Raw genomic sequence first — 27,777 nt, 5'->3', positions numbered from 1 at the left:
CCGTCCTCCTTTGAAACTGGCCTCCCAAGCATTCCATTCCAGGTCGATCAGTTGTTATACGGTTTGTAGTAAACGGGAAATGGCGTGAGGCCTGAGAGAACCTACTAGAAGAGGGTTTGTCTTTGGTTCCACTGTAGCGCTTGTGCCTGGGATGGCCAGTTCCTTCAGGTTCAGAGACACGAGGTCCGGTAACTCGTCTCTGGAGAAGAAACGCATCATGGTAAGGTATGGTTCCATTCCTGGAGGGATTTCTCCTTCCTCCAGGGAGTCTGGTTCTTCCTCCGAGGTGTCCGTGTCCCCTTAGAGGAGGCTTTTGTCCGGAGAGGGCACGTCTCAGGGAGGCCGAGAGGGGCCTGGAAGGTTTTGGTCTTCTGGTGGAGATTGTGGCTGTGTCACCGGTGGCACCGATTGTGCCTGGGCGAAGGTTTGTAGCCCTTTGAAGAATTCTACCCAGGAAAAGGTTCCTGGGTCCATATTGAAGCCAGCGGCGTTCCCCGAGGGGCCCAACTGAGAAGGGGCCAAGCCGGGGATAGAGAAGTCCGGGGTACTATCGTTGGTGGAGCCGGATTCCTCTACTGGCTGGGGGGGGGGCCTTGTCCTGGTTCCCCCAGGGCCGCCTCGCACAGGGCAGAATCCTCCTCGTGTTGCGCAGCTCTTAGATGGCAGGCTGGGCAGAGGACTTGTGCCTTGGCTTTCCTGTCCGGTGGTGCCATGGTTTGGACGCGTAGGATCGTTCAAGACTGGTCTGTGCGTTTATATGTGCGTACCGGGCTGCTTAGATATGTGCTCCGGGGGCATCGAAGATGTGCGTGCAAACTGCGAAGATATGCGTGCAGGCCGCTATGTGCGCTTTCGGAGATGCGCGCACCACTGTGCGCGCAGGCTTAACCTGTGCGCCCGGCACCATTGGGCATGCCGCTATGCACCCGGCACCCTAGTGCGCGTCGCTGTGCGCCTGGCACAGATGCGCGCGCCACTGTGCGCACAAGTAGGTTATGTGCCTGGCTCACTGCTGTGCACACGGCTCAGTTAAGCAGACAGTATAGCAATCAAGGGGGAAAAATGGCGCCGACGACCACGTGGGCCAGATGGCGACACCCCCCCCCCCCCCCCCCCCGGAGGGTCTCCACGTGGGAGGACTCTCGGACCGGATCGTGGTCTAGCCCGTATGGGGCTGATCAACCCGATAGAACAGACGCTGACTGGCGACCTGTGCGGCTATCCAAGCCTCGGAGACCGGAGACTTTAAGAAAGTTTTCTGCCTTACCTTATCTCAGCGTTTCCTGGTCTTGGGCTGGGCGGTCTCTGGCTGTGGGGGGAGAGGGAAAAGTACCTTCACAGCCACGCTCGGTATTGCACCCACTGCCTCTCAGCCACTCCCGTTCCTGGGGGCTAAGTCCACGCCGGGAACCGGCTACCGGACCGAGGCTTACCTCTGAGGGATCTCGGAAATCACCTCAGGAATTCTCGACTGGGGGAGGGACCCTTAGGTATCACCGCAGGAGAGCGGGGCTCATCTGTAGAGGTAAGAATATTTCTTCTTTGTTTTGGAATTTTCTTCTTTGGTTTGGATTTTCTAACGCTGTGCAAGCGTGTATATAGTCCCAAACTGCTAAGGAGACAGAGAAATACTGAAGAGCAGAGCTTCCTGCATGGGTATATGTAGTGCTGACGTCAGATTGAAACCTGACTCCTGCTCCAACTGCTATCAGGAGCACACTATACCCATTGGTCCTGAGTCCATCTGCTACACGCTAGGAAAAAGGTTAATTTATTTCATTCGGGAGACCCCAAAATGAATCGGAGGCCCCCTGAATGAAACAAATCTTGTTTGTTCATTTCATTTTAAACTAATGATTTGGGCTAGGTCTAGTCTCAAAGCCAGGGCCTCACCTAGGGCAGAGGCCGAGCACAAAGGCGGCACCGGGGCCTCACCTAGGGCATAAGCCGAGGCTCAAAGAATTGCCATACATCAAAATGGCGCCGTGCACCCTGGGGTGAATGCGCTGGAGTTAATTAACTCTGGCGCGACCCAGCGGATGGCATCATTTGGCTTGCAAGTGCCGAAGAAAGAAGAAGACAAAGAAGAAGCTCCGAGGCCTGGGCCTGACCCTGGGCCTCAGCCCAGGAGTTAGGACCTAGCTACCTGGCCGAGGCCCCTGTGTTAGGCCCTGGTCCTGGCGTCATAACCTGGCCTTCGGGTTGGGTCATAGCATTAGGCTGGGCCTGGACCAAGGCCCTAGTGTCGAGATCCGGCCTGGGTTTGGTCCAAGGCCCCGGTATCAGGACTCAGCCTCCAGGTCGGGTCAGGGTGCTAGACATGGGTCTGGGCCCCGGCTTTGGGACCCGGCCTCTGAGTCAGGCTGAAGCCTTGGCCTTGAGCAGGCCGAGGTCACGATGACCTACTGCGCCCTTGGTCTATGCAAGGCTGAGGTTTTGGCCTGGGCCTAGGCTGAAGCTGGCAGATCCCCACCAGAGCTGGGGGCGATCTCGGCCCTGGCATTTTTTTGGGTGCGTGGGCGGGAGGCCTCGTTTTCTTTTTTTTGGCTGTTTTCTTTTTTAATTGTGTGATTTGTTTTTTCTCCCGAATCAAACAATCCTTGAATCAAAATTTGTGGAAAAAAAACCTCCCAAAAATGAAACGAAAACAAAAACATTTTTTTTTCTCCTGCACATCCATACTATTGGCATCATATGGAAGAAGTGTCCCAAATTTGCCCCATCTGGAATCTGGTCAATTTACTCTAACCTCACTGCATGTATAAATGATGCTCAGATACAAAGTCATTATTAGACAAAAGAGAAGTCCGAGAATGGCTTCATTAGACTCCATGGGGTGTTTGACCGCGGGGGGGGGGGGGGGGCAGCACAGTCATTGTCTGCACAAGGCAGCAAAACAGGTAGCACTGACCCTGGCTGAGGATGAATTTTGGTGCGTGGCTCAACCGAAGAGATTCTCTCAGCATTAGATTACTTTCATGCAATATCTGAAGGTTTTACAAACGGTGCAGAACGATGCTGCACGTTTAATCAAGGGGCTAGGGAAGCAAGAATACATTCCACCTAATTTGATTGCATTACATTGCCTTCCTGTCACCGCCAGGTCTAAATTTAAGATGGTGAGGCTGATGTTCAAAGCCTGAAGGAAGGGAGCCCAGGAGAGAGTGGCAATTGCCTCTGTTAAGGAATATCAGACACAAGCCACCTGATGGAGGGCACGCTGCAAGAGCTCACCACTTGTCCTCAGACAGGAGTCGGACATGATGGCATTTAGAAAAACAATTAAGAGCTTTCTTATTCACCGAGGCATTTGCCCTCATGAATTGATCAGGATTTCGATTAGGCCGATTGTATTAAGCTACATTTTATTTGGTTTTATTATTTTCATTTGCTTCATTTCATATTCATTGCCTGTTTTAACATTGATGTTTAATTATATAATCTGCCTCATACAGTTTCACTGACAAGCTTGAATTAAATGCCTAAAAAAATAAATAACTTGTTCTCTGAGAAGAATGGAAAATATTTCTAATTCATTATGAAAGTCTGTAGTCCTTCCCATGCTTCCTCCCATCAGAGGTGCTCCTGCAGTGGGGGCTTCCTCCCAGCAGTGCCCCATCAGTGGCACTCCCGCAACGGGAACGTCCTCCCACCAGTGCCCCATCAGTGGCGCTCTCGCAGCAGGAACATCCTCCCACCAGTGCCCCATCAGTGGCGCTCCCACAGCGCGAATGTCCTCCCAGCAGTGCCCCATAAGTGGCGCTCCCACAGCGGGAGCTTCCTCCCAGCAGTGCCCCATCAGTGGCACTCCAACAGCAGGCGCTTCCTCCCTGCAGTGCCCCATCAGTGGTGCTCCCGCAGTGGGAACGTTCTCCCTGCAGTGCCCCATCAGTGGCGCTCCCGCAGTGGGAACGTTCTCCCTGCAGTGCCCCATCAGTGGCGCTCCCACAGCAGGAGCTTCCTCCCAGCAGTGCCCCATCAGTGGCACTCCAACAGCAGGCGCTTCCTCCCTGCAGTGCCCCATCAGTGGCGCTCTCGCAGCGGGAACATCCTCCCAGCAGTGCCCCATCAGTGGCGCTCCCGCAGGGGGAGCTTCCTCCCAGCAGTGCCCCATCCTCCCTGCAGTGCCCCATCAGTGGCGCTCTCGCAGCAGGAACATCCTCTCAGCAGTGCCCCATCAGTCCCACAGCGGTAGTTTCCTCCCTGCAGTGCCCCATCAGTGGCTCTCCCACAGTGGGAGCTTCCTTCCTGCAGTGCCCCATGAGTGGCGCTCCCACAGTGGGAGCTTCCTCCCTGCAGTGTCCCATCAGTCCTGCAGCGGGAACGCCCTCCCTGCAGTGCCCCATCAGTGGCGCTCCCACAGCAGGAACGTCCTCCCTGTGGGTCTGCTGAAGGAGATGGATAGGGATCCATTTTCCTTGCCTGCTAGATAGCACTGTTCCTGCTCCCCTCCCTGACGGTCACTTCCGAAAGGAAATAAAAAAGCAGATAATTGCTGTGGAACTGAAGCTCTGATTAGCTGCCGTCTCCCTGACATGCAGAGATTGCTGGCACTCCAAAGACACATAAAGGGGAAGATTACGAGGCCCATCAGTGTGAAGGATGCGGCTGATTGCTACCACCGAGCTGGTAAATCAGGCGCCTGGGCTGAAGGGGGATGCGGAGCACAGGAGCCACATGGTGGGTGGTGAGGGAGCATCTGTGCGTGATAGTTCCCTGATGGAAGAGCTAGGAAGAAAACTCAGAACCATGTGTGATGACTCCCTGATGAGAGATGGACGGGGAGGATTAAGTAAGGAGGCCAGATGTTCTGGCTCCCTGAGGAGGTTCATAGGGAAGGAGAGAGGATCACTGAGGAGATTTGGAGGGAAAGGAGAGGGTTCACATGCAATGACTCCCTGACGAGGAGCTAGGCAGTATGCGATACTCACAGTGGGTTCCCTGTCACTGCACAGGTCAGCGCCAGACTGTCTCCTTCCCGCACGACGCCCTGTGATGCCTGGATCCTGGCTGTGGGTGAATCTGCAATGAGCAGAAAGAGAACGACAAGGGTAGGTGGGAGAAAGCCTTACGCTCACTCGTGATGAAGGCTGCAGTCCGTTTCAGCTGGAACAGCTGAGGGAGCCACTCCGTCCTTCCCCCACCCAAGACAGAGAGGGAGAGAGCACACAGCTGCAGCTTCCTGCAGCTAGTTCCCAACTGGCATGTCCTGCTGCAGCAGCCGCCCATGCTCTGCACCCCGCTACAGCATGCTCTGTACTCCATTAGCTGATTAGCAGGTCAGGAAAGAGGTAGAAGGCAGCCTTGCACTAATGCACAGATATTTACATATGTGGGCTGCTAATGGTTCTCTTAGGGCATGCTCCCCTCCCCCCCCCCCTTCCCTCTGGCTGAGAAAGTGCATGGAAGGGGAAGACAGGAGCTTCCCTGTCAAAAAATCAAAACAGCAGTGAAAAAGCACTTTCAGCTAACAGGAGAGATATGACAGAATACAATGGGACAGAAATACACAATACAGATATTAGAATTTGCTGAATAACTGGGCAGGAAAAACTGTGACACCGGCAGAGCCAGGTTCCGATCCCATCCCTGACACCACAACAGCAGTGACCTCCCGGAAGACCTTTTAACATCTTCCGTTGCCTTCACTTAGACCAGGAGCCCTGTTGATCAGGGAACTCTCTGTCTCTGCCAGCAGTCCATGCTCATTCAGGACTGGGAATGGCTGACCACGGAGTGTCAATGCAATGACTGATGGACTGAAACTGGGAATGGCCAGCCATGTCATGGCATGGCAATACTCTGACTTCTGCTGGCCATAGCTGATAATACTGTGGCTTGTTGCCCAGGAATAGCAATGGCTGGGAATGGCTGACGGCTGAGCTCACCATTCAGACAGTCGGTATGTAGCTAAGTTATCTGGGCACTTTTTTGTTTTTGTTTTTACTTTACTCGGATAGAGTTATGCGCATATCTTTAGAACAGCTGCTTTTCTGAGCAGAGTTCAGCCCAAAGTCTTCTGAATAACAACCTCATCGTGACTGTGGTTCGTGGCCCATGACTGGCAATGGCCGAGCCTAAGGAGCTGTGAGTGTATGCATTCAATGCTCCAACTGATTAAGGCATCCACTAAGTGCATAATTTTAATTTAATTAGAAGGACTCTGAGTAATGTTGGAACCTTTCCCATAACATTAATATTACATCCTTTTTCCAGATGTCTTTATTCAATTTCTTTATTAGCAGAAATATTAGACACTTTCTGATGTGCTGGGCATGCATGATTTCACGATGTGTGGGAAGGGAAGGAAGGAAGCCGCCGGGCTGATATCTGGACGCTGGAGGCAAACCCACTTACACTGCACATCCAGGACATACTGCGTCTGCTTCTTCTGCCCCCTCAGCGCGGGGTGCGTGGCTTCGCAGGTCACGATGGCGCCGTTATCTTTCCGGTCCACGCTGAACTTTACTGTATTGTTGACACTGAACGTTTTGCCCTTTTCTTGTTTGCTACCAATGCCTGCAGGGATGGAATACATTGGGAGTCAAAGAGAATGCACTATAAGGCACCCCTCAATGTCTCTCATGCATGCATTGCACGGCAGACATTTTTATTAACTCTGTTGCTGCTAAGAAATTGATAGGGAAACCTGAAGAAAAAACCATGTACCAAAAAGACTCTTGCCCTGTAACTGTCAATTCTTGGGTTGAAGTCTGCCTTGATCCACTTTTGGTAAATCTACGTTTGATATACTCAGACCCTGTTAGCCTGGAAGATTTAAGATTTATATTTTTTCAGTGCTGCTCTTCATATCTTGCATAAATGTTAGCTTTTTGCATCGCTGAAAATTCAGCTTTTTGTGTACGTAAGGTCTTTTGGTGACCTCGTGCTCAGGTGCAGGGATTGCCAACAGGTTACTGCAGTGCCTTTTGCTACTGTCACCAGATAGGGAGTTCAGTGGGGAGCATTGTACATCTCCAGTTTAGTAAAGATGATACAAAGCTTTTTTAATATAATATGCATTTTATTATTTTTTTATCTACCACTGTTAGAACTATATTCTCTTTAGCAAATTAATCAAAACAGATTTCTCTTACATAATACATAAGAACTGCCATACTGGGAATAAAGCAAGGGTCCATAAGCCCAGTATCTGTTTTCAAAGTGGCCAATTCAGACCACAAGTACCTGCAAGATCCCAAATAATAGATAGATCCTACGCTTGCTAACGTCCAAGGCTAAGCAGTGGCTTCCTCAAGTCTGCCTAGTTTAATAACGGTTTTTGGACTTTTCTTCTCGGAACTTGTCAAAACATTAAACCCAGCTACACCAACTACTTTTACCACTTCCTCTAGCAATGAATTTCAGAACTCTTAATTGTGTACTGAGTGAAAAAGTATTCTACGATTTGTTTTAAATGTGCTGCTTAAAGCTTCACGGAGCATCCAGTCTTTGAATTTTTTGAAAGAATAAACAACTAACTTGCATTTCTCCATTCCACTCCCCCTCATGGTTTTAAAAACCTCTTATCATATATCTCCGTTTAGCTGACTCTTCTTCAAGCTGAAAGGCCCCTAACTTTTTTAGGCTTTCCTCATAGAAAAAATGTTTCATCCCCCTTTATCGTTTTGGTCACCCTTCTCTGTACCTTTTCCAGTTCAGCTATATCTTTTTTGAGATGAGGCAGCCAGAATTGCGCACAATACTCTAGGTGTATTCTCACCATAGAGCGATAGATTCAGAGGTATGACATTCACTGTATTATTCTCCATTCTATTCCTAATAATGCCTACCTTTAACCATTGCTGCACAATGAGACAAGGATTTCAACATATAGTCCAGGATGCCTTTCAAACTATAGAACAGTATCCTGTTTTCTGAACACTGGTTACTTTACAAGGATAAATTAAATACATTGGGGCCGATGCAATACAGTGTGCTCAGCCGAGCACACTGTTTAACCCGCTGTCAGACACGGGTTAAATAGGCGCTAATCCACCCCTAATGCAATAGCCTATTTAACGCGCCTATTTAACGCGCATCCGACGTGGAGTGAATGAGTTAGCGCTCATCACATGCAAATGCATGTGAATCAGACTATTACTCATTCACTCCAAATGCAAAAAGATAAATATGCGTCTCAGATGCACATTTATTGCTCAGATATTAATGCCTGCCTGGTGCAGGCGTTAATAGCTGAGCGTACTGAAAAAAAGTACAGAAAAGCAGAAAAAACTGCTTTTCTGTACTTTTTTAAAAGTTTAAAAAAAAAAAAAATCTCTGCAGGCAGCTTTGAAGACTGTTATCGATATGCCCGGCATTGGTTTTCATAACTGGCTGACTGCAGTTCTGAAAACCGACGCCGAGTTTATCGGCGTTGGTGTTCATAACCGGCAGACCGCCGGTAACTGCAGGGTCACGTTAGCAAGGAGGCGCTAAGGTCGCTCTAGCGACCCTAGAGCCTCCTTGCTAGCATGACCTCCTAATTTGCGTATCACATGGCGCCTCCCTTGCGGGCGCCATGCATGCGTTAAGAAAGCGGGTGCTGAAAAGTCAGTGCCGGCTTTCTGTGAATAATATTGCATCGGCTCCATTGAGATAAATATTCAGAAAGCCGCCGAGCAGCAGAAATATCCGGGGAAAGTTATGCATATAGGGCTGGATTTTAAAAGCCTTACGCGCATAGGCATGGTTACGCGCGCCGGGCCTATTTTTAAAAGGCCCGGCGATGCACGTAAAGCCCTGGGACGCGTGTAAGTGCCGGGGCTTTACTAAAGGGACGGTCCGGGGTCAGGGTGGTCCGGGGTCGGGGCCAGAGGCCTCCGATACAGCGGCCATTGCCGCTGTGTCAGAGGATCGCGTGCCGGCAGGCTGCCAGCGCACGCAACTTGCCCCTGCCCAGAGGCAGTTGCAAAAGGTAAGACAAAGGTCGGGGGGGTTAGAGTAGGGCTGGGGGAGGGGGGTGAAAGTTTAGAGGAAGGGGTGGGAAGGTCAGGCTAGGGGAAAGGGAAGTTCCCTCACAGACTGCTCCGATTTTGGAGAGGCCTGAGAGGGAACAGGGGAAGGCAGTGCAGCTCGGCGCGCGCAAGTTGCACAATTGCGCGCACCGACCCCCGATTTTATAACATGTGGGCACCTCCATGTGGATGTTATAAAATTGGGCATACATGTGTGCGCACCGGGTAGTGCACACACATGTATGCCCGTGCGCACGTTTTAAAATTTATTTATATTTATTTATATTTATTTATTTATTAACTTTTATTTACCGACATTCGTGAAACACATCATGCCGGTTTACAAAGAACTCAGGCGGAAAATACAATAAAACAATATAACAATAAAACAATATAACATTAAATAACAGAATCAAAATTCAGAGTACAAATTGAACCAAAAAAAGGAGCAATAACAAAAGAGGAATAATAGAAGAGGGGAAGGAAGGGGGATGGGGAGGGTGGGTGGGGCGGGTCAAGGGGAGGGAGGGAGGGTAGGGGTAGGGGGAAAGGGAGGGGGATGGGGGTGCGGGAGGGGAAAAGGCATATCTAGATGAAGTATAACACAAAAGACAAAAAAATAACATAGAATAGAGGGAGACTATGTACAGTAGAAATATGTACAGGTACTATTAACTTAAGAAGTACTACGGTGGAGGTTGAAAACCGGCCATGTTAGTTGGGCGACGGTGTTCACTAGGATATAGATTATTTAACGGGAAGCTGGGGGTGAAAGGGAGGAAGGAGTACCGGGGGAGAAGGTGGCGGCTGGGTGGCCCAGGGATCTAAGGAAGGCTAGGTGGGGGGGAGAGGGGGAAGGGGATGGGTTGGGCGAAGGGGAGATGGGGTAGCTGAGTGGGCAGGGGGGAGCTGAGAGGTGTGGGAGTAGGGGTGAAAAGTCGGGCGGGTGGAGCTGGAGGGAGAAATTAAGTTTGGTTAGTGTCGGGGTAGGCCTGTCGGAAGAGCCATGTCTTGACTCCTTTCTTGAAAATGTGGAGGGATGTTTCTTGGTGTAGGAAGGTGGGGAGGGAGTTCCAGAGGGTAGGGCCAGCGACGGAGAAAGCTCTTCCTCTGGTGTGAGTTGAATGTGCTGATTTGAGGGACGGGGTGTGGAGAGTGCCTGTCTGGGTTGATCTTGTCCCAGATATTCAGCGGGAAATAAGTGCACAAGTTTTTCAATAAATATACTCAGACAAAATAATGTGCATAAAGTTAGGACTGAGATTTTCCTTAGCAGACTTCTGCGCTCAACTTTAGTCAGAGAGCACTCACCGGGTAATTTATCAATTTGCATTAGGGCAAATGCATATGCAAATTCCACATTGGGGAGGAATAACTACACCTAGTTTTGGGTGCATTGTGCTTACAATAGTCTTGCATTAAGGAGCAAATATTTTTAGCGCATAGGGACTATAAGTGACATCACTAAAGTTTTGTAGCTATTATGATGGATGAAAAGAATAACTAGAGGAGTAGATTTGTGTTGAACAAAACTGTGATGTCAATTTAAGAAATAAGAACATGCTAAACTGGGTCAGACCAAGGGTCCATCAAGCCCAGTATCCTGTCTACAACAGTGGCCAATCCAGGCCATAAGAACCTGGCAAGTTCCCAAACATTAAGCCTATCCCATGTTACTGCTGCTAGTAATAGCAGTGGCTGTTTTCTAAGTCAACTTAATTAATAGCAGGTAATGGACTTCCCCAAGAACTTATCCAAACGTTTTTTAAACCTAGCTACACTAACTGCCCTAATCACATCCCCTGGCAACAAATTCCAGAGTTTAATTGTGCGTTGAGTGAAAAAGAACTTTCTCCTATTAGTTTTAGATGTGCCACATGCTAACTTCATGGAGTGCCCCCTAGTCCTTCTATTATCCGAAAGAGTAAATAACCGATTCACATTTACTGTTCTAGACCTCTCATGATTTTAAAGACCTCTATCATATCCCCCCTCAGCCGTCTCTTCTCCAAGCTGAAAAGTCCTAACCTCTCTAGTCTTTCCTCATAGAGGAGCTGTTCCATCCCCTTTATCATTTTGGTCGCCCTTCTCTGTACCTTCTCCATTGCAACTATATCTTTTTTGAGATGCGACAACCAGAATTGTACACAGTATTCAAGGTGCGGTCTCACCATGGAACAATATAGAGGCATTATGACATTTTCCATTTTATTCACCATTCCCTTTCTAATAATTCCCAACATTCTGTTTGCTTTTCTGACTGTCGCAGCACACTGAACTGACGATTTCAATGTGTTATCCACTATGATGCCTAGATCTCTTTCTTGGCTGGTAGCTCCTAATATGGAACCCAACATTGTGTAACTATAGCAAGGGTTATTTTTCCCTATATGCATCACCTTGCGCTTATCCACATTAAATTTCATCTGCCATTTGGATGCCAATTTTCCAACTGCACAAGGTCTTCCTGCAATTTATCACAATCTGCTTGTGATTTAACTACTCTGAATAATTTTGTATCATCTGCAAATTTGATAACCTCACTCGTCATATTTCTTTCCAGATCAAGTATAAATATATTGAAAAATATGGGTCCCAATACAGATCCCTGAGGCACCCCACTGCCCCTTCCACTGAAAAAATTGTCCATTTAATCCTACTCTCTGTTTCCTATCTTTTAGCCAGTTTGTAATGCACGAAAGGCCTTTGCCACCTATCCCATGACTTTTTACTTTTCCTAGAAGCCTCTCATGAGGAACTTTGTCAAACGCCTTCTGAAAAATCCAAATACACTACATCTACTGGTTCACCTTTATCTACATGCTTATTAACTCCTTCAAAAAAGTGAAGCAGATTTGTGAAGCAAGACTTGCCTTGGGTAAAGCCATGCTGACCTTGTTCCATTAAACCATGTCTTTCTATATGTTCTGTGATTCTGATATTTAGAACACTTTCCACTATTTTTCCTGGCACTGAAGTTAGGCTAACTGGTCTGTAGTTTCCTGAATCGCCCCTGGAACCCTTTTTATATAATGGGGTTACATTAGCTACCCTCCAGTCTTCAGGTTCAATGGATGATTTTAATGACAGGTTACAAATTTTTACTAATAGGTCTGAAATTTCATTTTTGAATTCCTTCAGAACCCTGGGGTGTATACCATCCGGTACAGGTGATTTACTACCCTTCAGTTTGTCAATCAGGCCTACCACATCTTCTAGGTTCACAGGTACGGGTATCTCCCCAACATCCTCTTCAGTAAACACTGAAGCAAAGAAATCATTTAATCTTTCCTCAATGGCCTTATCTTCTCTAAGTGCCCCTTTAACCCCTCGATCATCTAACAGTCCAACTGACTCCCTCACAGGCTTTCTGCTTCGGATATATCTTAAAAAGTTTTTACTGTGAGTTTTTGCTTCTACAGCCAACTTCTTTTCAAATTCTCTCTTAGCCTGTCTTACCAATGTCTTACGTTTAACTTGCCAATGCTTATGCATTATCCTATTTTCTTCTGTTGGATCCTTCTTCCAATTTTTGAATGAAGATCTTTTGGCTAAAATAGCTTCTTTCACCTCACCTTTTAACCATGCCGGTAATCGTTTTGCTTTCCTTCTACCTTTCTTAATGGAATATATTTGAACTGTACTTCTAGGATGGTATTTTTTAACAATGACCACAACTCTTGCACACTTTTTACCTTTGCAGCTGCTCCTTTCAGTTTTTTTCTATTTTTCTCATCAAAGTTTCCCTTTTGAAAGTTTATCATGAGAGCCGTGGATTTGCATACTGTTCCCCTTCCAGTCATTAATTCAAATTTGATCATATTGGGGCGGATTTTAAGAGCCCTGCTCGCCTAAATCCGCCCAAATCCGGGCGGATTTAGGCGAGCAGGGCCCTGCGCGCCGGTGCGCCTATGTTCAATAGGCCTACCGGCGCGCGCAGACCCCGGGACTCGCGTAAGTCCCGGGGTTTGGCGAGGGGGGCGTGTCGGGGGGCGGGCCCGGTCGGTGCGGCGTTTTGGGGGTGTGTCGGCAGCGTTTTGGGGGCGGGCCCGGGGGCGTGGTTACGGCCCGGGGCGGTCCGGGGGCATGGCCGCGCCCTCCGTACCCGCCCCCAGATCGCGTCCCGGCGCGCTAGCGGCCCGCTGGCGCGTGGGGATTTAAGTCTCCCTCTGGGAGGCGTAAATCCCCCGACAAAGGTAAGGGGGGGTTTAGACAGGGCCGGGCGGGTTTGTTAGGTAGGGGAAGGGAGGGGAAGGTGAGGGGAGGGCAAAAGAAAGTTCCCTCCGAGGCCGCTCCGATTTCGGAGCGGCCTCGGAGGGAACGGGGGTAGGCTGCGCGGCTCGGTGCGCGCCGGCTATACAGAATCGATAGCCTTGCGCGCGCCGATCCAGGATTTTAGCGGATACGCGCGGCTACGCGCGTATCTACTAAAATCCTGCATACTTTTGCTTGCGCCTGATGCGCCAGCAAAAGTACGCCAATTCGCGCTGTTTGTAAATCTACCCCATTATGATCATTATTGCCAAGTGGCCCTACCACCGTTACCTCTCTCACCAAATCCTGTGCTCCACTGAGAATTAGATCTAAAATTTCTCCCTCTCTCGTCGGTTCCTGAACCGACGAGAGAGGGAGCTCCATAAAACTGTCATTTATTCCATCCAGGAGCTTTATCACTCTAGCATGTCCCGATGATACATTTGCCCTGCCAATATTAGGGTAATTGAAATCTCCCATTACAACTGCACTACTAATTTGGTTAGCTTCCCTAACTTCTCTTAGCATTTCACTGTCCGTCTCACCATCTTGGTCAAGTGGACGGTAGTATACTCCTATCACTATAGTCTTCCCCAACACACAAGGGATTTCTAGCCATAAAGATTCGATTGTGCAATGCATTTAGTCTAATGCAGGATGTTTATCCTGTTGGACTCTATGCCATCCCGGACATAACGCGTCACAGCGTCTCCCGGGTGCTCCTCTCTGTCATTGCGATATAATTTGTACCCTGGTATAGCACTGTCCCATTGGTTATCCTCCTTCCACCATGTCTCTGAGATGCCAATTAAGTCTATTTCATCATTCACTGCTATACATTCTAATTCTCCCATCTTACTTCTTAGACTTCTGGCATTAACATACAAACATTTCAAAGCTTGTTTTTTGTTTGTATTTTCATTCTGCTTTTTAATTATGGATAAGTTAGAATTTTTTAGCTCAATTGAGTTTTTAGTTACAGGCACTTGGACTACTTTTCTTGTTATTGGAACCTCTCTGTCGGGATGCCCTAATTCTAATGCATCATTAGTATCCTTTGAAGATACCTCCCTCCGAACCATGCGCTGCTGAGCGCCTGTCAGCTTTCCCCTTTGTTCTAGTTTAAAAGCTGCTCTATCTCCTTTTTAAAGGTTAGTGCCAGCAGTCTGGTTCTACCCTGGTCAAGGTGGAGCCCATCTCTTCGGAAGAGACTCCCCATTCCCCAAAAGGTTTCCCACTTCCTTACAAAACTGAATTCCTCTTCCTTGTACCATCGGCTCATCCACGCAGTGAGACTCCGGAGCTCTGCCTGGTCTGGGGACCTGCGCGTGGAACAGGGAGCATTTCAGAGAATGCTATCCTGGAGGTTCTGGATTTAAGCTTTCCACCTAAGAGCCTAAATTTGGCTTCCAGAACCTCCCTCCCACATTTTCCTATGTCATTGGTGCTCACATGTACCACGACAGCTGGCTCCTCCACAGCACTGTCTAAAATCCTATCTAGGTGACCTAGATAGGATGAGGTCCACCACCTTCACACAGGCGATCCTCATGCCCACCAGCTACCCAGCTATCTACATTCCTAATAATAGAATCACCAAACACCAATCACCACCCCCCTAATTCCCCCACCTTCTGAGACCCACCCAGATTCAAAAAGCCCCTCTACAGCAGTACATATAGACAGTCAGACCGACTCTGTACAGAGGTGATTTCTCTCTCTTTTGCTCTTTTTCGCTCTCTCTCTCTCTCCCCGATGTAATAATCAGCGTGCGAAAATTGCCAATGTGGGAGCAGGGTAATTAGCCTAACCATGCCCCCCTTTTATTTTGATAACAGTATGTGCGCTCATAAGAACAAAATAATTTGCCATACTGGGTCAGACCAAGGGCCCATGAAGCCCAGCATCCTGTTTCCAACAGTGGTCAATCCAGGATACAGGTACCTGCAGGATCCCAAACAGCAGATAACTCCCATGCTTCTAATGTCAGTAATAAGCAGAGACTATTCCCTAAATCAGTTTGATTAATAGCAGTTCATGAACTTTTCCTCCAGGAACGTGTCCAAACCTTTTTTAAACCCAGTTATGCTAAATGATTTAACCACATCCTCTGGCAATGAATTCCAGAGTTTAATTATGCATTGAGTGAAAAATAATTTTCTCTGGTTTGTTCTAAATTTGCTTCTTGTTAACTTCATGGAGTGCCCCTAGTCCTTGTATTATCTGAAAAAATAAATAACCGATTCATATTTACCCGCTCTAATCCTCTCATGATCTTAAAGGCCTCTATCATATCCCCCCTCAGCCATCTCTTCTCCAAGCTGAACAGCCCTAACCTCTTTAGTCTTTTCTCATAGGGGAGCTGATCCATCCCTTTATCATTTTAGTCCCCCTTCTCTGTACCTTCTCCATCGCAACTATATCTTTTTTGAGATGCAGTGACCAGAACTGCACACAGTACTCAAGGTGCAGTCTCACAATGGAGTGATACAGAGGCATTATGACATTTTCAGTTTTATTTACTATTCCCTTCCTAATAATTCCTAACATTCTGTTTGCTTTTCTGCCCACTTCAGTACACTGAGCCAAAGGTTTTAATGTAGTATCCACTATGACGCCTAGATCTTTTTCCTGGTTGCCAACTCCTAACATGAAACCTAACATTGTGTAAATATTCCAATGGGTTATTTTTCCCTATATGCATTACCTTGCACTTATCACTATTAAATTTCATCTGCCATTTGGATGCCCAATCTTCCAGTCTCACAAGGTCCTCCTGCAATTTATCACAATCTGCTTCAGATTTAATTACTCTGCATAATTTTGTGTCATCCACAAATTTAAACTCCTCACTCGTCATACCCCTTTCCAGATCATATATAATATATTAAAAAGCCCCGGTCCTAGTACAGATCCCTGAGGCAATTCACTGTTTACCTTTTTCTCCTAAGAAAATAGACCATTTAATCTTATTCTCTGTTTCCAGTCTTTTAACCAGTTTGTAGTCCATAAAAGGCCATTTTTTACAAAAATTTAAGATATTTATATCCTGTGTCCTCCATAGTTTGGGGTGGGTTACAATTGTACATGCATGAAAATGCTTACAGAAGATAAATGCAGGGCAAAATTAACAAAAGGGCAGTCAACACACGTCTGCATTACAGAAAGCATGCATATTTGTTTGGTAAAAAGCCAGCCAGTCCAGTCTTAGGAAGGCTGTTTTCAAAAGCCTTTTTAAAGTCTTTCATACATTTTATGCACCAGATCTCCACCGGCAAGGAAATCCGCAATGAGGGGCCAGCTGTTGAAAAGGGTCTTTCTCTGGTTACCCGCACGGCGGGCATGTCGAGTGGATGGTATGTCAAGTAGTGATTGTGATGAAGAGCGTAATGTTCTGGATGGTGCGTGTAACATGAGAGGGGAGCAAATCCATGGTGAAGGAGCATTATTGAGTAGGTTATAAATAATGATAGCCAGTTTGTATTGGATACGTTGTTGGACCAGAAGCCAGTGTAGCTTTTGTAATGCTGGAGTAATGTGATCGAAATATCTAGTACCAGTCTATAGACGAGCAGCAGCATTTTTAACTAATTGTAATGGTTTAATTAAGTATTGAGGAAGGCCTGTGTAGAGGGAATTACAGTAATCAATGGTCATGTGAATTATTGCCTGAAGAACTGTCCAGAAATCCAAGGGTTCCAGCAATGGTTTCAAATGTCTACAGAATCTCAGTTTTGCGAATGAGGATCATACTACCCTGAATCTGACAAGGAGGAATCAAGACTGACACTTAGGTTTTGAGCATCTTTGCTTATGTGTAATGTATGAGATTCAAATGAGAAGTTGTCAGGGGTCTCATCTAATGTCCTTCGACTTAGTATATTGACTTCAGTCTTATTGATGTTTAGCAATAGTTTAGTGCGTGATAGCCAACTTCTGATTGTTGATGGACATAACGATACAAAGCATGATGTGATTGACCTTGGGGAAAAATACCTTGATGTTATCAGCATAGAGTCTATAAGACAGACCCAGGGTAGACAAAAGTTCACAGAGTGGTGCGAGGTAAATGTTAAAGAGGGCAGCGCACGCCAGTGGGAACAGAATGTGGAGAGGAGAAAGCAGAACCAATCATTACTTGCTTCTATCGATTGTGAAGAAAGATCTAAACCATGAGTGGACAGAACCAGAAATTCCTATTTGAGAAAGGCGGGAGAGAAGTATTGAGTGATTAAGAGTGTCAAATGTCACAGCGATATCGAGTAAAATTAGTAGGTATGAAGTACCAGTGTCAAACCATTGATGGATAATGTCTGTGCTGGAAAGGAGTAGCATCTTGGTGCTGTGGAATTTTCTAAATCCTAATTGGTATTGGGCAAGTATGTGGTGGTCATCAAAGTACTGAGACAGCTGTTTCAATACAGCAGCTTCAATGAATTTTGCTAAAAATAGCAGTGATAAGACTGGATGATGATTTGAGAATTCTGTTGGACCTGCAATGGTTTTTTTTTTAGGATGCCTCTTATTCCATGACTTTTTAATTTCCTTAGGACTTTGTCAAACGTGTTCTGAAAATCCAAATGCACTAAATCTACTGGCTTACCTTTATCCACTTTTATTAACCACTTCAAAAAATATAGTAGACTTGTGAGGCAAGACTTCCCTTGGATAAATCTATGCTGGCTGTGTCCCATTAAACCATGTCTTATATATATGTCCTGTGATTTTGTTCTTTAGAATAGTTTCTATGATTTTTCCCAGCACTGAAGTCAGGTTCACTGGTCTATAGTTTTCTGGATCACCCTGGAGCCATTTTAAATATCGGGGTTACATTGGTTACCCTCCAGGCTTCAGGTACAATAGATGATTTTAATCATAGGTTTCAAATTACTAGTAATAGATTTAAAATTTCATTTTTTAATTCTTTCAGAACCCTGGGGTGTATACCAACTGGTCAACGTGATTTGCTACTCTTCAGTTTGCAGTCTGGCCTACTATATCTTCCATGTTTACCATGATTTGGTTTAATTCATCTGTTTCATCACCCTTGAAAACCATTTCCAGAACAGGTATCTCCCCCATATCCTCATTATTAAACACCCAAGCAAAGAATTTGTTTAATCTTTCCGAAATGGCCTTATCTTCCCTAAGATCCCCTTTATTCCTCAATCATCTAATGGTCCAACTGACTCCCTCACAGGTTTCCTGCTTTGGATATATTTTTAAAAGTTTTTATTATGAGTTTTTGCCTCTGTGGCAAGCTTCTTTTCAAATTCTCTCTTAGCCTGTCTTATCAATGTTTTACATTTAACTTGCCAATGCTTATTTATTTATTTATTTGAAGCTTTTATATACCGAGGTTTAGCGTATGCCTTCACCCCGGTTTACATTCCTATTTCCTTCAGATGGATCCTTCTTCCAATTTTTTGAAGGAAGTTCTTTTAGCTAAAATAGCCTCTTTCACCTCACCTTTTAACCATGCCGGCAGTTGTTTGGCCTTCCTTCCACCTTTTTTAATGTATTGAATACATCTGGACTGTGCTTCAAAGACTGGATTTTTAAACAATGTCCATGCCTGTTGTACACTCTTAACCGCTGCAGCTGCACCTTTCAGGTTTTTTTTGTTTTCCTCATTTTATCAGTTTTTCCCTTTTGAAAGTTTAGTGTAAGAGCTGTAGATTTTTCTTATTGCCCCCTTTCCAGTCATTAGTTCAAATTTGATCATGTTATGATCACTATTGCCAAGTGGCCCCTCCACTGTTACCTCTCTCACCATAACATCATGCCATACTGGGTCAGACCATCAAGCCCAGCATCCTGTCTCCAACAGTGGCCAATCCAGGCCATAAGAACCTGGCAAGTTCCCAAATTCTGTGTTCCACTAAGAATTAAATCTAAAATAGCTCCCTCTCTTGTTGGTTCCTGAACCAATTGCTCTATGCAGCAGTCGTTTATTCCATCCAGGAACTTTATCTCTCTAGCATGTCCTAATGTTACATTTACCCACTCAATATTGGGGTAATTTAAATCTCCCATTATTACTGCACTGCCAAACTGGTTAGTTTCCCTGATAGCATTTCATCGTCCTTTTCACCATCTTGGCCAGGTGGACAGTAGTATACTCCTATCACTATAGTCTTCCCCAATACACAAGGGATTTCTACCCATAAAGATTCGATTGTGCATTTAGTCCCCTGCAAGATTTTTATTTTGTTGGATTCTATGCCATCCTGAACATAAAGTGCCCGGAAAAAGTTGCTCCTCTCTGTCATTGTGATATAATTTGTAACCTGGTATAGCACTGTCCCATTGGTTATTCTCCTTCCACCATGTCTCTGTGATGCCAATTATGTCAAACTCATCATTCACTGCTATACACTCTAACGCTCCCATCTTACTTCTTAGACTTCTGGTATTGACATACAGACATTTCAAAGTGTGGTTTTTGTTTGATTAACATTTTGTTTTTCAGCTGATAGGGATAATTTGGAATCTTTTAGCAAAGGTGATTCTTTACTTATAGGCACATAGGCTAATTTTACTTTTATTGGAACCTCTCTGTTGGTATGCCCTAACTCTCTTGTTTCATTAGTATCTTTCAAAGGTACCTCCCTCCGAATCATGCGCTGCTGAGTGTTCAATGACTGATGTTTAGCCCTGACTCTGGAACACCTCCATCAATGCCCCTTTTTATCTGGATACATTTTGTGCAGGAGATAGGGGCAGTGGAAAGCCTTTTCAGCTATGGGATGCACTCACTGCCTCTAGTGCTGCCATTGTCAGCTTGGGTTGCTGGCTGCATGTATGTGCGACGTGCAGGCTGCCATGTCCTGTCTGCCCAACTCCACGCGCACACAAAGCTGCTTTTTATTAATGAAGACATCCTGCCACCAGGCCAGAAAGGTACAAATTGACGTGAAAAAAGTTTCCTGAATCTGACCATTACAGATCTCCCTAGATGTTAGCAGAAAACCTCCCTTCGGTCACACACACACAGAACAAAGACAGACCTTTATCTTCTGCTGAAACATGGCCATGTCGGGACTTCAGTTTTACTTTTCAAAGCGGTTCTTTTATTTTGTTAGTTTTTATTACCATTGTTTGGTTCTTTGTGCTTTCTGCTTTATTTACTGTATTTAGTATTACAAGGTTATTTGATTATTTATTCTGTGATATAAGTTTACTAATATTTCAAGTTTAGGTTATTCTGATTTCCACCACTTTCCTTGTTTTTGCTTCCTGATATTAAGTTATACAGCATAATTCATGTTAAGGATAAAACGATTAGGGGCGGATTTTAAAAGCCCTGCGCGCGTAAATCCTTCCGGATTTACGCGCGCAGGGCTCTTGCCCGCCGGCGCACCTATTTTGCATAGGCCGCCGGCGTGCGTAAAGCCCCGGGACGCGCGTAAGTCCCGGGGCTTTCTAAAAGGGGCGTGTCGGGGGCGTGGCCGGAGCGACGCGGCGTTTTGGGGGTGGCGACGTGGACGTGGTTTCGGCCCGGGGGTGTTCCGGGGCGTGGCCACGGCCTCCGGACCAGCCCCCGGGACCGGAACACGGAGCGGGGCTGCCGGCCGGCGCGCACAAAGTTACGCTTGCTTTCAGCAGGCGTAACTTTGCCAACAAAGGTAGGGGGGGATTTAGATAGGGCCGGGGGGTGGGTTAGGTAGGGGAAGGGAGGGGAAGGTGGGGGGAGGGCGAAGGAAAGTTCCCTCCGAGGCTGCTCCGAAATCGGAGCGGCCTCGGAGGGAACAGGCAGCGCGCGCTGGGCTTGGCGCGCGCAGGTTGCACAAATGTGCACCCCCCTTGCGCGCGCCGACCCCGGATTTTATAAGATACACACGGCTATGCCTGGTGCGCGAACAAAAGTACGCGATCGCGCAAAGTTTTAAAATCTACCCCTTAGTCTATAAGGCAGAGCTTTCCAAACTTTTCATGTTGGTGACACACTTTTTAGACAAACATAATTTCACGACACGGTAATTCAGTCTACTAGTAAACCAGAGGTTTAAAGGTTAAACGAACGAAACATATTTCGACAATTTATGTATGTTTCCTTAAATATATACATAAATAAAATGTTTCACGACACAACCTATCTCATGAAAACCTTAAATTTATATTAAAAATATATATTCCAAGATTCATGTTATTGTTATAATTTATGAGAAACAATAATAAAACAAATTGTCTGTCCCCCACACACTCATCTCTCTCCTCCCCCCCCCAGCACATGTCTGGCCCCCACACACTCATATCTCTCCCCCTCAAGCACATGTCTGTCCCCCCAGCACGTTTGCCCCCCACTCACTCAATCTCTCTCCCCCCAAGCACATGTCTGGCCCCCACACTCATGTACCTCGTCTTTTTGATTGTTGCCAGTTAAGTGCTTCACTCCCTTCCATGATCACCAGACACTGCTGCTTGCAGTCAGTACTCCTCATGGCCAGGCCTCATCGACAGCAGCAGCCAATGCAAGGATGGCTGGGCTCGTTCCACCCACCAAGCCCCCCAAAAAAACGCGATTGACAGCAAAAATCACCCAATAATAAGCAACCCATAAACTGAAAAAAAAAGTGAATCTCTAGGAAAAAAAAAGCCCAAACTCGCATCAGAGTTGACCGGGCTTGCGTGACACACCTGCACACTGCAGGCGACACACTAACGTGTCCCGACACACAGTTTGGAAAGCTCTGCTATAAGGTGCCATCCAATTCCTGTCATTTCAGCCCACAATAGAAACTGTCAGTCTTGCGCTCTGTCCCAATCCCCCTCCCGCTTCCCAAAAAAGTCCTGGCAATCGAAACTATGAAAATTAACACACTCCCTCAAACCTATTTTACCCCATCCACAGGTCCAAAATTTCTAAATTATGCAGGAATGATCCTCGGGTGCTCCTTCCCCTCTTCTGGTACATAAAATTGATGCTGGCTGGGCCCTGTAGCCAGCACCAGTTTGTGGTACAGAAAAACTTGCACTGCGGTGGTACTACCCAGAAAACTCTGCAAAAAGACACTTGGAACCCAAGTAGTACTAAGCCTATGTAATGCATCATAGGTGTGGGTTTGGCTCTTGGACAGCCTTCAGTAACCTGAATGACAACAATATAGTAAAAGCGACATACCAAAAGAGCACTAACTGCAAGCACTCAAACAGGAACAACCCTATCTATGAAAAGGCAAATATTACACCAGGGCCTAAAACACCTCCAATTCGAAAAGCAGAATAAACCAGTCTGCTCTAAATTCCTACATAGAAACTATACATGCCAGCAGAATACCTCACCTAGCGTACACATGGAGAACACAGACAGACCTTCACCAAATACAGAATAAAGAGACCATTCAATAGAAATAGAAATGTGTAGACAGAAACTGAACTGGAAATTCCAACAAGCTAGACTCTGTATATTATGAAGCAATGGAAAAACAGAAACATCACCAGTCCTCATAAATCAAACAATACAATCAAGAAATATAAATCAATCATAATAAGCCATACTAATAAAAAGAATATTGCCAAAAAGATGACAAATAGAATAGCATCCAACAATTAAGAACCCATATAAAAAGTTTTTTTTAAATTTCCAAACGGCAATAAAATATTTCAAAATAGCAGACACATCAAACACCCAATAATTAAAACAAGAAGGGAAAAATACCTCAGTCACCTTGAGCTTGTCGTGGATTAGTGGGGGTGGCAAAGATTTTTCACCCCTGCCCCCCAAAGCAAGCTCCATTCACATGCAACCATCCTCCCACCTCAGGCAGGCTCCCATTCACAACCAACCAACTAACCCATCCACCCATCCCAGGCAGGGTCTCATTCATAACCAGCCCCTCCCCCCTCCATCCCAGGTGGATTCCAATTCACTTATTCCAGGCAGGCTTTCATTCACATCCACACACATCCACCCTTCCCCCTCAGGCAGGTTCCTATTCACTCACACACACACATACACACACACACACACATCACAAACTCTCCCCCCGGCAGATTCCCATTTACACCCATTCCCCCAGACAGGTTCCTATTCATACACACATACTCATCCCCCCAGGGCAGGTTCCCATTCATATATATATATATACACACACACACACACACACACACATATGCAGGTTCCCATTTATATATATATATATATATATATATATATATATATACACAAACACACATACACCCATCCCCCAGGCAGGCTCCCATTCTCACACACATACACAGCCATTCCCCCACCAGGCAGGCTTCATTCACACACAATCTCTATGCAGGCAGAGTCCACGGGTCTTTCTTGCCACTGCTGCCACCCAATACCTTGTTCCTTGGAAGAGAGGATGATTCATAGCATTGCAGAGCTGTAAGTGTCCTTCCTGCTGCTCCTCCACATGTGCAGGCCAGTCCACAGTACTCAACACTGGCAGTGCTAGCACTTCCTGTATGTTCATCTCGTGCATCGTGAGATGACGATACAGGAAGTAGTAGCGCTGCAAGTACTGAGCACCGTGGGGCCAGCCAGCACCAGAGGTGGAATCGCATAATGAGCTCCCTGTTTTCTTCTGCTGTTGCCTCTGTTGACTGCAAGGGCCTCTGTATTTCTCCACCGCCGGTGGGATGAGGTCCACTGGTGGCTATGTAGGCCTTTCACTGATCCCTTTGCCGGGCCCTCTTCCATCGCAGCCACCGCCCTACTGGGTGTGTCACCCTGTGCAATTGCACGGTTTGCACACCTGGTTGCACCGGGCCTGGCTCTTACCACTGCCCTGTGTATCTCTATATCTGTCCCACACCTATTTAAATTCTCTCCCGGTTTTGCTCATTACTACCACCATCCTCTCTGTAACAAAGTATTTTCTCATATTGCCTCTCATGATCTTCCCGCCAAATTCATATCATGACCTTTTACCTTTATTTTGCTAAGAAAATGCTGCCAAGTCCTCCTCCTCCTCCATTGAAGCCTGCTAAATATTTGGAAGCTTCTTTTTTAAAAAATGTTTATTTATAGAATTCTACATTACAAGAATGTCTTGAATCAGAAATTAAGGTTGCAAAAAGAATTGTAAAATACATACAATTCTTAAAATTAAGAAAAAACAACTTAGGATCTATTTTAGGATCTTCCTAGTGGCCCACAGAAATAAAAGGGGGGGGGGGGGGGTGGAGGGGGGCATTGGAAATAAAGGAGCATATTAAATAAGAAATAAGAGAAAGGAAAAAACCCCAAAATATTCAGACTGATCTCTTCAACAGCGAGTGCATACTCCCGCCCGACCTAGGTAGGGACTAACACCCGGCTCAACCTTAGCAGACGTCTTGCCATTAATATAATTGTTTTGGGTCTGTTAATCAGGTATTAACAAGGATGACAAAGAACAGACTCCATGCCTAGAGCTTGAATCTCCTGGCGCAATGCAGGAAACTGTCATCAGCTAGCGTAAGCTTCCTGCCAAACATCTGAAGGCACACAGATTTTTTGGCCCAGGAACAAATTATTCTTATATCGGAAAAACAGTCTTAAAAGTTCAGGCTCCAGGACCCAGGACACCAAAAGAGTTGTAATGGACACTTCCCCATCCAGGGGTTGTTCTCTCCTCCAGACATTAGTTGCTCTTAGCCACTACACAAACAATTCACCTTTTCAGTAGCTGGAATTGACTTGTGAATTTTAAAAGCCCGGCACGCACCGAAATGAGAGGATGAGCGAAGAAGTTGGCCTCGTGCACGCCAACCGCATTTTAAAAAGCACCCAAATACACATGTAAATGCCACCACGCGCGCACATCTTAAAAGTTTCCAAAAAAGGGGTGGGATGTGGGCATTTCAGGGCCTGGCCAAGAGATGTACATGTAAATACTTACACGCCCTGGCGTGCATCGAGGTCCCCCGCCGTGTAACTTTATTTCTGCTATGGATGATTTGTAAATCATAAAATAAAAGGATTGAGTCATTTCTGAGGGGTTTAAAGGGTCTGGGGTAACTGAGGGGGAGTGTAGGTTATCAATCTAGGATGGCTTGGAGGACCTAGCTGTTAACTGGGTGAACTGGTGGATACACTGGTAAACTGGGAATGGCGTGGGTGTGTGCCCCTTTGAAAATCCCCCAACTATTGCGATAGAAGTGGGATTTGCACGCCACGCACGCGCCCACTTAAAATTAGCCGCACATTTTATAACGTGCGGGCATATATGCGCGCACATTTTAAAATAGCCGCATCCCTGGGCACGGGCCAATGCACACGCGCAAATGTGCGCCTGCACACTGGTTAGAAACTTACCGTCCCTGGAGGCATCTTCAAATTTTCAAGAGAGATAGCAGGAGTCCTGGGAAAATGCAGGAATCTTACATTTTGACACCTAATCTGATTTTCAGTGTCTCTAATTTATTTGGGTGACCATGGCTTCTTTCTGTAGAACAGCATTACTGGACTGGGTAGAAATAATCTGCTGCTCTAATTCATTAAACTTCCTTGAATGTAAGTCCAAGGCAAGACTATCTGTTAGTTACCAACCTTGTGCTTATATTCTTTGAAAAAAATAGCCAAACTCTTAATCCTATTAATAATGGAATTCTCCAAAGTTGTTGTAGCAGACCAGACAGCCTCTTAATATGACTGCCTTAGATCTCACCAATGTTCAACTTCTTCCACCTATGGTTTGCAGAGACTGTGGAAACAGCATCTCAGGCCCTGAAACCAATGGATTTGCTCCTGCTGTTTGAATCCTACCTAAAATATCACTCTCACTGGAGAAGGACTGCTTACAACTGTTCTCAGTGGTACAATATTTCCACCGATATCCCTCAGGGCTCTGCTCTGTCTTCCTTTTTTTTTTTAACATATATTTGGCCCCTTTAGGAAATATATTTGCGGGTCTCTGTGTGGGATATCGCATCTATGCAGATGACATTCAATTGTATAGTCACTTGCAGCCTTCTTGGTCTGATACATCTGCTATGCTATCACTCTGCATCTCAACTATTAAATCCTAGATGTCACAAAATAAACTGTCCTTGAATCTAAATAAGACAGGTTTCTTGGTTTTACGACACCCTTCCCAAACCAAAGTTCCTACTTCTTTGCAGTGTAATGATGTCAGCTTAAGTATTTCCTCTCACGTCAGAAGCCTTGGTGTTAGGTTAGACTCTAAGCTCTCTTTCCAACAACACATTCAAGCCACCATTAATCTGGATTTTTCAAGCTGAGAGTTCTCCATGGACTCAAATCTTTCCTCAACCAAGAAGACTTTCATTTGGTAGTCCAGGCTCTAATTTTACCGTTACTGGACTACTGTAACATTGTCTACTTAGGCCTTCCTGCGCATGCTTTAAAAGCCCTTCAGCTCCACCAGAACCAGAACAGCGCCTATTATTACTGGCACACACGTCAGGGAACACATCACTCCAGTCTTGTTTAAGCTCCATTGGCTCAATGGAGAGTGAAATACAAGATCGCTGTCATGGTGCACAATCTTCTTCAGCTTAACTCCTTTTCTTGGGCTACTGCTCTTTTGAGAATCTATACTCCTTTCCGAACAGGGGCATGTTGGATATTCTTTCACACAAACTGGCTCGTCTTCATGAAATACGAAAGAGGACATTCTTTTTCTCCAGAACTTTAGACAACGCTACCCATTAACTCGTGATTTGAGACTGACACTAAAAAAATTAAAGCCGAGTTGAAGATATATTTATTCAGATTAGCATTTATGTAAACACTCAGAACTTGCTATCTTAAGCATGCTTCCCATCAGGCTCGCAAAATATTTTGTGAGGTTGTTGACTTTTTGTATATTTTAATTATGTGTCACTGTGAAGTATAATTATGTACTGTATGTCCACCATGCAATTCATAAATTTTTAATAAAGTTAAATTTACAGGAAAAGCAGCATTCTCCAGTGTTTCCTGCTGGCTTGAAACACTTGCCGGAGAATAAATCCAGCCTCCATCCTTGTTCCGACTTCTTCCTGCAGGCCAACACTCAAGGAAGAGTCAGATGACAAAGATTATGCTCCTCCACCAAGTGTCCCGGCAGGTGCACCTTCTGAAAGCTTTGAGGCATTTGCAGTCTCTGGCGTCTTCATGCTGATAGGAGCTGAGTGTGGCACCCTTTCTTCAGTTTCAGATACCTCTTCATCCAGCCGCGGATCTGTTCCAAGAGCTCCAGCTATGGATCCAACTGAGGCACCAATACCACCTGTGCCCCTGACCAGAAAGGGCTCAGTTTAAAGCTGAGGAGGGATGGAAGGCTCTAGAGGATAAGCCCACATTTTGTCCTTTCGTTTCCCCATTTTCAGATAAAATAGTAGATATTTCTGAACAAAAGAGAGAAGCTCATGGCAAAGATGGCTAACAGCCAGATACCATCTTTGAATCCTCCTAAATGTTTCATCATCTCCCCTCTCTCTTCTTTCCTCCAGTATATACATGTTGAGTGTCACAAGCCATTGTTTAAAGGGTTTGTGTTGCAGGCCTTTTATCAATCTACTTCATTTTTTGAAGGGGTTAATAAACATGTGGTTAAAGGTGAACCGGTTGATGTAGTGTATTTGGATTTTCAGAAAGCATTTGACA

At 45.9% G+C, this 27,777-nt stretch overlaps 1 protein-coding gene across 1 annotated transcript in view; it reads right to left on the bottom strand.

The window, feature by feature from the left end:
* Positions 1-27,777, bottom strand: part of CADM4 (cell adhesion molecule 4) — a 300,944-nt gene that overhangs the window by 30,267 nt on the left and 242,900 nt on the right. Inside the window, 2 exon segments of the mRNA XM_029577123.1 lie at positions 4,932-5,022; positions 6,358-6,519. Coding sequence (XP_029432983.1) covers positions 4,932-5,022; positions 6,358-6,519 — 253 coding nt within the window.

The sequence above is a fragment of the Rhinatrema bivittatum genome, chromosome 14 (genome assembly GCF_901001135.1).
Source record: "Rhinatrema bivittatum chromosome 14, aRhiBiv1.1, whole genome shotgun sequence".
Classification (NCBI taxonomy): domain Eukaryota; kingdom Metazoa; phylum Chordata; class Amphibia; order Gymnophiona; family Rhinatrematidae; genus Rhinatrema; species Rhinatrema bivittatum.
The sequence above is the reverse complement of the archived record's forward strand: the minus strand, read 5'-3'. Positions and strand labels throughout refer to the sequence as shown.